This window comes from Oncorhynchus nerka, linkage group LG3 (assembly GCF_034236695.1).
Source record: "Oncorhynchus nerka isolate Pitt River linkage group LG3, Oner_Uvic_2.0, whole genome shotgun sequence".
NCBI classification, from domain to species: Eukaryota; Metazoa; Chordata; class Actinopteri; order Salmoniformes; family Salmonidae; genus Oncorhynchus; species Oncorhynchus nerka.
Genome location: NC_088398.1, coordinates 66,275,174 through 66,285,810, shown reverse-complemented (window position 1 = coordinate 66,285,810; position 10,637 = coordinate 66,275,174). Strand labels below are relative to the sequence as shown.

The 10,637-nt window shown below is 42.8% G+C and overlaps 1 protein-coding gene across 2 annotated transcripts in view; it reads right to left on the bottom strand.

The window, feature by feature from the left end:
- The window catches only part of si:ch73-390b10.2 (Golgi pH regulator), a 14,655-nt gene extending 6,285 nt beyond the window's left edge, over window positions 1-8,370 (bottom strand). The window contains exons 1-10 of one of the 2 annotated variants that reach the window (XM_065014897.1): window positions 8,138-8,370; window positions 7,869-7,928; window positions 7,523-7,626; window positions 7,296-7,402; window positions 7,052-7,153; window positions 6,505-6,625; window positions 5,951-6,031; window positions 5,692-5,801; window positions 5,523-5,611; window positions 1,345-1,437 (exon numbers count right to left, since the gene is read on the bottom strand). In XM_065014897.1, the coding sequence (XP_064870969.1) occupies window positions 1,345-1,437; window positions 5,523-5,611; window positions 5,692-5,801; window positions 5,951-6,031; window positions 6,505-6,625; window positions 7,052-7,153; window positions 7,296-7,402; window positions 7,523-7,626; window positions 7,869-7,928; window positions 8,138-8,179 (909 nt within the window). In that variant the 5' untranslated portion in view covers window positions 8,180-8,370. The remainder of the gene's footprint in view (window positions 1-1,344; window positions 1,438-5,522; window positions 5,612-5,691; window positions 5,802-5,950; window positions 6,032-6,504; window positions 6,626-7,051; window positions 7,154-7,295; window positions 7,403-7,522; window positions 7,627-7,868; window positions 7,929-8,137) is intronic. The other variant, XM_029644227.2, reaches the window with a different exon arrangement.
- Window positions 8,371-10,637: the final 2,267 nt, after the last annotated feature.

The following is a 10,637-nucleotide window of genomic DNA, read 5'->3' as shown; positions in this document are numbered from 1 at the left end:
CATGCTTTTTCAGTTCTGCCCACAAATTTTCTATGGGATTGAGATCAGGGCTTTGTGATGGCCACTCCAATACCTCGACTTTGTTGTCCTTAAGCCATTTTGCCACAACTTTGGAAGTATGCTTGGGGTCATTGTCCATTTGGAAGACCCATTTGCGACCAAGCTTTAACTTCCTGACTGATGTCTTGAGATGCTGCTTCAATATATCCACATAATTTTCCATTCTCATGATGCCACCTATTTTGTGAAGTGCACCAGTCCCTCCAGCAGCAAAGCACCCCCACAACATGATACTGCCACCCGGTTGGGTCCCAAGAACACGGTTGGGATGTTGTTCTTCGGCTTGCAAGCATCCCCCTTTTTCCTCCAAACATAACGATGGTCATTATGGCCAAACAGTTCTATTTTTGTTTCATCAGACCAGAGGACATTTCTCCAAAAAGTACCACCTTTGTCCCCGTGTGCAGTTGCAAACTGTAGTCTGGCTTTTTTTATGGTGGTTTTGGAGCAGTGGCTTCTTCCTTGCTGAGCGGCCTTTCAGGTTATGTCGATATATGACTCGTTTTACTGTGGATATAGATACTTTTGTACCGGTTTCCTCCAGCATCTTCACACGGTCCTTTGCTGTTGTTCTGGGATTGATTTGCACTTTTCGCACCAAAGTACGTTTATTTCTAGGAGACAGGTCCCATGGTGTTTATACTTGTGTACTATTGTTTGTACAGATGAACGTGGTACGTTCAGGTGTTTGGAAATTGCTTCAAAGGATGAATCAGACTTGTGGAGGTCTACAAAAAAAAATCTGAGATCTTGGCTGATTTCTTTTGATTTTCCCATGACGTCAAGCAAGGAGGCACTGAGTTTGAAGGTAGGCCTTGAAATACATCGACAGGTACACCTCAATTGACTTAAATGTCAATTAGCCTAACAGAAGCTTCTAAAGCCATGATATAATTTTCTAGAATTTTCCAAGCTGTTTAAAGGCACAGTCAACTTAGTGTATGTAAACTTCTGACCCACTGGAATTATGATACAGTGAATTATAAGTGAAATAATCTGTCTGTAAACAATTGTTGGAAAAATTACTTTGTGTCCTAATCGACTTGCCAAAACTATAGTTTGTTAACAAGAAATTTGTGGAGTGGTTGAAAAACCAACCTAAGTGTATGTACAGTCATTGCCAAAGGTTTTGAGAAGGACACAAATATAAATTGAAAGTTTGCTGCTTCAGTGTCTTTAGATATTTTGTCAGATGTTACTATGGAAAACTGAAGTATAATTACAAGCATTTCAAGTGTCAAAGGCTTTCTTTGACATCCACATGTCTGTAAGTGTGTGACTCACCATGAAGATTTTCCACACACAGTAAATGGAGAAGAAGTAACCTAAGAAGTTAAAGTATTTCCCCTGGAATGTCTTGGAGTACTCTATCCGCTCCTACAGGCCCGGAGAACAGAGGCACAAAGACACCTCATTACTAAAAACCAAACGTACATTACAATAGCCTTAGTCCACTACATACTATACATGGACATTGTGTGTGTGTGTGTGTGTGTGTGTGTGTGTGTGTGTGTGTGTGTGTGTGTGTGTGCAAGGCAAGCGTGCATGTTGGGGGAAAAATACAAATAATGTATCATGATATCCCCACTGAGTGAATAACATTACACCTGTTAATTCACACTCAGAATTCGTATTTAGAATATGGTAATACAGAACATAGAGTATGCTTTGAAAATAAATACTGTTTACTCTAATAGAATGTTTCAGTTTAGAATGTTTGGTTGTTAGGCACCTTGTTTTCATTTGATTTGGAAGTCGACTCTTTGGTGACAACAACCCCAAGACTTTCTGCTTTCCAAGATTATCCATTATTCAGAAATGAGCTTCAATAACCAGTCTGTACCATGGACGGTACCAGGACAGCCGTATCTTCCTGCAAGACCATCAGACTACATCAACAATGGTAAGAAATATTGTGGTCTTACCAGGAATTGGTTCATTGCTTATTTTTTTGGTGTATCTCTCATTATAATTAGAATGCATTTAGGTACATAACCATAGATCTGGTTTTATGTGTGAATTTAGGTCAGGTCCTCCCAAGTCTCTCAGAGATCTACAACTGTGAGTGGTACTGGAAGTCCCAGTCCCTACAAATGGCCAGCTTCCGCTATCACAATCAGCACCTGCCTGAGCAGGAGAAACAACGTCTATTCCACAAACACATGGAGCTGAGGCGCAAAGTTGAATTTTACAGGGGAGTGACGAAGGCCTACCAGCCCAGATTGAGCTCTGGCGAGGAGTGGCCGCTCTTTTCTGAAGAAGACATTGAGAAACTGGAAGCCATTCCAGGGGTGTTGGAGTTGGCTGCAGTGATGGGCTTCCTGAGAATCTCTAAGCCCCGAATGAAGTGTTGAATGACTATTTATTAACTTTGTATTATTATTATTAGTAGTAGTCGTAGTAGTAAGTTAACTATCTTAAGTGTGTGTCACATGGGTGACTATGTATCTGACTAGAAGCTGCCCACTTGCATTGCATTATATGCCCACGCCAGAACCTTAATCACCTGGTACGTGTTTTACCCAGACATTTATAGACGCGCACCTCTTTTGCCCCTTGTAAAACTTCCCCCTTTTGATCACAAGAGTAAGTAATTAAAGCTTCACGAAATTGGGACCGGTGAGTAGCTCGCACCTGTCCTTTATTTAAGGTGCGGGTCAGAAGCAGTGTGGGTCGATGTGAGCTGGGAGCAGAGCGGTTGCAGAGCCAGAGCCGAGGCAACTGATGACGACATGCGGTGGCTGGAGCGGACCTGGACCAGAGCAGACAGAGAAAAGTCCCTTCCCAAAGCTAAGTACCTCTACATATCCAACTCGAACATAATGCCTGATAGGGCCGTATGTCGACATTCTCTGCTGTGTTGCGTACTACGCACTCATTAATGCCAATGTATCTGTGGATTGAACCTGTAGCTGTGTGGACCCGACGACAAAGTGCCTTTGCGAACCGAATTGACGGCTGCCCGGCGAGCGGGAGGGACAGAGTGGAAGCCTTTTGGGAAATTGGGCGAGAGAACACTTCATCCTTCCTCAAAGCTAAGTACCTCTCCATATCTCATCTCCAACAGTTCTCCTGATAGTGCTGCCTGCCGACATTCTCTACAGGTTTACGTGCTACGCACTCATTAATGCGGGCACACCTGTGGACTGCATTTCTAGCTGCGTGGACCTGACTGGAAGACCACACACAACAAACTACTGTAAACCAGATTGAACCAGAGAGGCCTGTTGGGGTACTGGAAGGCTGAAACACATTCACCCTTCCCTAAGAGACTAGTGAAGGATCATATAACCTCCACCTTACCTGACACCCTAGACCCACTCCAATTTGCTTACCGCCCCAATAGGTCCACAGACAACGCAATCGCAATCACACTGCCCTAACCCATCTGGACAAGAGGAATACCTATGTAAGAATGCTGTTCACTGACTACAGCTCAGCATTCAACACCATAGTACACTCCAAACTCATCATTATGCTTGAGACCCTGGGTTTAGACCCCGCCCTGTGCAACTGGGTCCTGGACTTCCTGACGGGACGACCCCAGGTGGTGAGGGTAGGAAACAACATCTCCACCCTGCTGATCATCAACACTGGGGCCCCACAAGGGTGCGTTCTCAGCCCTCTCCTGTACTCCCTGTTCACCCATGACTGCGTGGCCATGCACGCCTCCAACTCAATCATCAAGTTTGCAGACGACACTACAGGGGTAGGCTTGATTACCAACAACAACGAGACGGCCTACAGGGAGGAGGTAAGGGCCATCGGAGTGTGGTGTCAGGAAAATAACCTCACACTCAACGTCAACAAAACAAAGGAGATGATCGTGGACTTCAGGAAACAGCAGAGGGAGCACCCCCCTATCCACATCAACGGGACAGTAGTGGAGAAGGTGGAAAATGTTAAGTTCCTCGGCGTACACATCACAGACAAACTGAAATGGTCCACCCACACAGACAAGAGTGGTGAAGAAGGTGCAGCAGCGCCTCTTCAACCTCAGGAGGCTGAAGAAATTTGGCTTGTCACCAAAAACACTCAAACTTTTACAGATGCACAATCGAGAGCATCCTGTTGGGCTGTATCACCGCCTGGTACGGCAGCTGCTCCGCCCATAACCGTAGGTCTCTCCAGAGGGTAGTGCAGTCTGCACAACGCACCACCGGGGGCAAACTACCTGCGCTCCAGGACATCTACATCACCCAATGACACAGGAAGGCAAAAAGATCATCAAGGACAACAACCACCCGAGCCACTGCCTGTTCACCCCGCTATCATCCAGAAGGCGAGGTCAGTACAGGTGCATCAAAGTTGGGACCGAGAGACTGAAAAACAGCTTCTATCTCAAGGCCATCAGACTGTTAAACAGCCATCACTAACATTGAGTGGCTGCTGCCAACATACTGACTCAACTCCAGCCACTTAAATAATTCAAAATTGGATGTAATAAATGTATCACTAGTCACTTTAAACAATGTCACTTTATATAATGTTTACATACCCTACATTACTCATCTCATATGTATATACTGTACTCTATACCATCTACTGCATCTTGACTATGCTGAACAGCCATCTCTCATCCATATATTTATATGTACATATCTTATTCATTCCTTTACACTTGTGTGTAAAAGTTAGTTGTTATGAAATTGTTAGATTACTTGTTAAATATTACTGCATGGTCGGAACTAGAAGCACAAGCATTTCACTACACTCGCATTAACATCTGCTAACCATGTGTATGTGACCAATAAAATTTGATTTGAGAGTTAGCTAGCTTCCGCCTCTCTCATTTCAGCCGCAGCCATCAACCCTCGAATTCCACATAGCCATTGGATTGAAAAACATTGTGGATTATAGCAAATTTTCTGACTGAACACTACCAGCTCACATCTGAATGATTTAAAATCACTAGTGTCCCCCCACGGGCTTTTGATCCAAAGACTATTTGTGAATAGACATTGTCCTTGAAAGGACATCTGATAACATTACCTGAGCTGCAATCCCTTGTCTCTCCATTTATTTTGATTTACATTACCTTGTGAAATTGAGTTACTATTTTCCATTATCATTTGTTTCTGCTTTGATATTACTGTATTCCTTTAGTTAGTTACTATTTTGGTTTATTGTGAATTGTGGAGTTGTGTATTTGGCAACAGTGCCATTTGCTGACAGAATCCTTGTCTTTCACTCAGTACAACACAACCCAGGAGAGGCCTGCTGCATCTGGAACTGGACTGGAGCCCTCAAAGAGAGCCTGCTATTGGGGGACCAGAACACTCAAAAGGATTTTTAAAACAACCTTTGTCCATCGCTCCAATTGGGGCATTTAGATATAGTTCAAATAAAGATGTGTGTTTGCATGATATACAGTCTGCTCCTCAATAGTAAATAGGGTTTTTATCAGAGTTCAACTGGACCGGTGGTCACGCTCCCGTTATGCGAACGTGCACATGCATTACCTTCGTGGCCTGCAGGTCTACTGTCTCCAGGAAGAGCTGGCGACTCAGCTCCTCCAGAGCATCCACTTCCTGTTGGATCAGAGACAAATCTGGAGAGGGGGGTCAAGGAACTGTACACAGACACACAATAAAAGCACACACACTTCCCATTAGGATGTGTGAAGGATACTCTCGCTGCCTGGTGGTGAGGAGGTGACACTCTTGATCATGCCCCAGAATCCCGTCTGTTTGTTCTGGTCCTCCCCTCGCTGGTACATCTGCCTCCGTGTCATGGCAATGCTGCACAGACAAAACAGAAAAGGCATGACACCAAACACTGGCACAGGAAAACAGAAAAGTAGAGCCTGAGAATGATTTGATTATCAGAAAAAGGTGAGGGTCTCTATGCTCTCTCTATAGAAATATATTCCCCTATCCCTCTCCCTCACCGTTTCTTTTTGCTGACGATCATGTCCATGGTCTGAAGAAGTCTCCTCTCCAAGGCAAGAATATCACTCTCTGTCACATTCCTGTAGATAAAGATGCATCACATAGGTATACAGGTAGTGAGGGTAGTAAGGATAGTGAGGAATGAGAGTGTAGGTTATTTAGTTGTGACAAGTAGAGTATGTGAGGAGTAGAGTAGTAGGCGTCTATGGGGAGTTAGAGAATGGTATTGTAGAACAAACACCATTGTAAATACAACCCATATTTATGCTTATTCATTTTATCTTGTGTCCTTTAACTATTTGTACATTGTATATATATATATATATAATATGACATTTGTAATGTCTTTACTGTTTTGAAACTTCTGTATGTGTAATGTTTACTGTTAATTTTTGTTGTTTTTCACTTTATATATTCACTTTGTATGTTGTCTACCTCACTTGCTTTGGCAATGTTAACACGTGTTTCCCATGCCAATAAAGCCCTTGAATTGAATTGTAGGTAATGTAGTTGTTTAATGCTGTTTTGGTCTATACAGACTTAGTGCACTAACCGTAGGAAGTAGGACATGTAGGTGTAAGGGCAGTTGACAGCACCAAAGCCGGACAATAGAGCCATCAGCGTGACCCCTATGACCCCAACACGACTGATCAGCTGCTCGATGGACAGGATACCTGAGGTACAGAAACAGGTATGCAACATTATGTACAATCACTGTTACAATCCTTATAAGAATTTGGTGCTTATATTTGTCCTATTTCACACATGTACAAGTGTATATTAATATGCATGCATTTTTTGCATATCCCACTCTCCCAGAGACACCCTCAGTGTGGTCACAGCAAGGGTCTGCCATTAACAACAGCAAACCTGGAACAATTAGGGTTACTCAAGGGCACATCAACAGATGTTTCACCTTGTCAGCTCGGGGAATCGAACTAGCGACCTTTCAGTTACTGACCCAATACTGTAACCACTAGGCTACCTGCCAAACTTTCAGCTCTACAAGAGGTGACTATGATTAGTGGCTACGGGTTGTTTGGAATAGGGCCTTAAACACAGCAGTGAGAATAGGGAGAGGGGGCAGGGTAGTCACTCACCATGTTTGGGACTGAGGATGGGGAAAGGGTCCCCCAACTTCCAAAAGAAATACATGAAGGTAAACCAGACGACACAGGCAAAGAGCAGCTTCTGTCTCTGCACTGAACACAAACACACACTTCAGAGACTGCGTGTGAGAATCCCCAGCAAGACAGCACCCATCATATACTCTGTAGCATCAAACACAGAAGGATCACTGGAATTATGCTACAGATGGAATAACATGGATAAAATGTCACTCACAAAGGCGGATGTTGCTGACGACAAAGTAGCCGATATAAAATGGCACCACGAAGATTAGAACCAGTAGAATCACATACAGGTTGAACTTCCAGTGGAAATACCTGGAACTGAGGGACACGGACATCTATGAGACATCGGCTCGTCTATGTTAGCTGGTTAATGGAGAGAAAAGTATCATACTGAATGAACGTGGTGACGTAAAGAATGAATTAAACCATTGTACTTACCTAGTTTCTAAGGCACCCAGTATCTCAAAGATGATGAGCTCAAACATGGTGCAGGAGAAGGCAAAGGTGATGGAGAACACCACTTGGACCACATACTGCCGTACCTGTTGACCGGAACATGACCACAGGGTTAGATCAGTCTCTGTAGATCACTGCTGTGTAAACACCCATGCTGATGGATCTGTCTGTCTCTGTTTCTTGCTGGTTTTCCCAACTGTTCTTAAACAAAAACGGTCCAGAAAACATAACGACACCTAGCTACAAGAATAAAGACACGGCATGTAGATTAATGTCTACCAAATCATAACTAATATAACAGTACTTGTGTAGTAACTAAATAACATACCTCATAGTCCTTGAACAGCTGCCGCATGAAGAACAGCCACCCAAAGCCAAAGAAGAGCACCTGGGAAGTTGAAAGATTTCACGTTAGTAAATTTGCCCAAGACAGTGTATGTGCAATCATTCTAGCTGGCTAACATAATAGCTGGCTAAGCAAAGGGAGCCAAAAGTGGTGTTATAGTAGCTAGCAGTTGTTTGTAAGGTTACAGTAACTGTTAGCTAGCGAGAAGAACAGCCACCCAAGAACAGCCAACGTTAGCTAGCAATTCTTACCTGTGAGGTGAACATGATCACAGAATCCATAAGAAACGACATTTTGATTGGGAAACCACGGACTAAAATCTATAGAATACGTTCAGTTCAAAGGCTCTGCATTCAGCTCATGTATAACTACAAAAAAATGTCAACAAACACGTGAAACGTGGTTATTTTGTTTATTTCTTTTGCATTGTGGAAACGCGTTGTTGAGCTGTCAATTTACTGGACTGTGAAGTACGTCATCAGAATGAGTCAGAGATTAGTCCATTCCGTCGCAATGCTGTGACGCCCAAAAATGAGTTTGGCTGGTTGATACGTTTTAATTTAAATATTGTACTTTAATTTCAATATTATTTTGAGGGAATTAATTTCTATAATAAATCGGTTTCTTTCTAATTGATCTACTGAATGTGAAACTGTGTGGATTGTGGCCTGCAAGAGGGCGACAAAAACGATGGTCTAGGTTGGGGATCCGTTAAGGTTGAATACAGTCTGTTTGTTTATTTTTTAAATCCTTTCATATAATATGTATCGTTTAATCTTACCAAACCAAGATCATCTCGCATACGCACATGATCCTAACATCAACGTTAACAGACACTTCTCTGCAATCCAACTGGGATCCCGAGTGGCGCAGAGGTCTAAGGCACTGCATCTCAGTGCTAGAAGTGTACTCTGAAAGGTTCGAGGCTGTATCACAACCAGCAGCGATTGGGAGTCGCATAGGGCGGCGCACAATTGACCCAGCGTTGTCTGGCCGGGTCAGGGTTTGACCTGTGTAGGCCGTGATTGAAAATAATAGTTCAATAATCATATGATGACAGTGTAACTTGTTGCAGGATTGTTTGTTTGTTATTATTCTAAATACAATTTACAAATATCAGGCACACATGTTCATTATACAAATTATCAGTAATCAACTATTTACATCACTACATCAAACACTTCTATTACAAAACAAAACACACAGATAGTAAAAAACTGTGAAAATGTATTCACTCAGAAAAAAAAATTGCATTATTATGATTCAAGAAGATGTCATTATTTTTATTATTAACTAGGGATAATGTCTTAACTTGATGATTAAATTTGATCAGACATATTAGTAATTTTGGTATAGATCTCTGGAAGAATAAAACATGCTGAATAATTTCAATGGTTTGTCATCATTGCAATAGTAACATACAATATCCTTCATGTCAAAAATATGATGTTCAAAAAGCTAAATAAGTACTCCGCAAGGTTTTCCCAAACATCTATTAGAGATTTACATCAACATCAACAAATGTGGACAACATGGAAGAACATCTTATATGAAATCTTAAAGAGCACTTCCTTAAAAGTGTTTGGTTCGGAAGCGGGGGATATACTGCAGACACCTGACCATGCCCCAATCCCCCTTATTCACTGGAGAAGGAAACTGAGACTTCGAGGCAAAAGATCAAGGCGCCTTGCGAGGATCAGGCGACGAGTGGCTAATCTGTCCTTGCCTTCCGTTCTGCTAGCTAACGTTCAATCGCTGGAAAATGAATGGGACGAACTGAAAACACGTATATCCTTTAAAACTGTAATATCTTATATTTCACCAAGTCGTGGCTGAATGACGACATTAAGAACATACAGCTGGCGGGTTATACACTCAATCGGCAAGACAAAACAGCAGCTTCCTGTAAGAGATGGGGTGGGGGTCTATGCATTTATGTAAACAACATAAATGTGCTGGTGCACGATATCTAAGGAAGTCTCAAGGTGTTACTCACCTGAGGTAGAGTATCTCATGGTAAGCTGTAGACTACACGATCTACATAGAGAGTTTCCATCTGTACTTTTCGTAGTTGTCTACAAACCACCACAGAGCGAAGTTTGCACTAAAACCGCACTCAATGAGCTGTATTCTGCCATAAGCAAACAGGAAAATGCTCATCCAGAGGCGGCGCTCCTAGTGGTCGGTGACTTTAATGCAGGGAAACTTAAATCAGTTTTACCGAATTTCTGTCGGCATGTTAAATATGCAACCAGAAGGAAAACAAATCTAGACCACCTTTACTCCACACACAAAGACGTGTACAAAGCTCGCGCTCGCCCTCCATTTGGCAAATCTGAACATACATTAACTCTATCCTCCTGATTCCTGCTTACAGGCAAAAATTGAAGGAGGAAGCACCAGTGACTTGGTCTATGAAAAAGTGGTCAAATGAAGCAGATGCTGAACGTCAGGACTTTTTTGCTATCACAGACTGGAATATGTTCCGGGATTCTTCCGATGGCGTTGAGGAGTACACCACATCAGTCACTGGCTTCATCAATAAGTGCATCGAGGACGTCGTCCCCACAGTGACTGCACATACATAGCCCAACCAGAAGCCATGGATTACAGGCAACATTCGCACTGAGCTAAAAGGTAGAGCTGCCGCTTTAAAGGAGCGGGACTCTAACCCGTAAGCTTACAAGAAAACCCGCTATGCTCTCCGAGGAACCATCAAACAGGTAAGTGGCAATACAGGACTAAGATTGA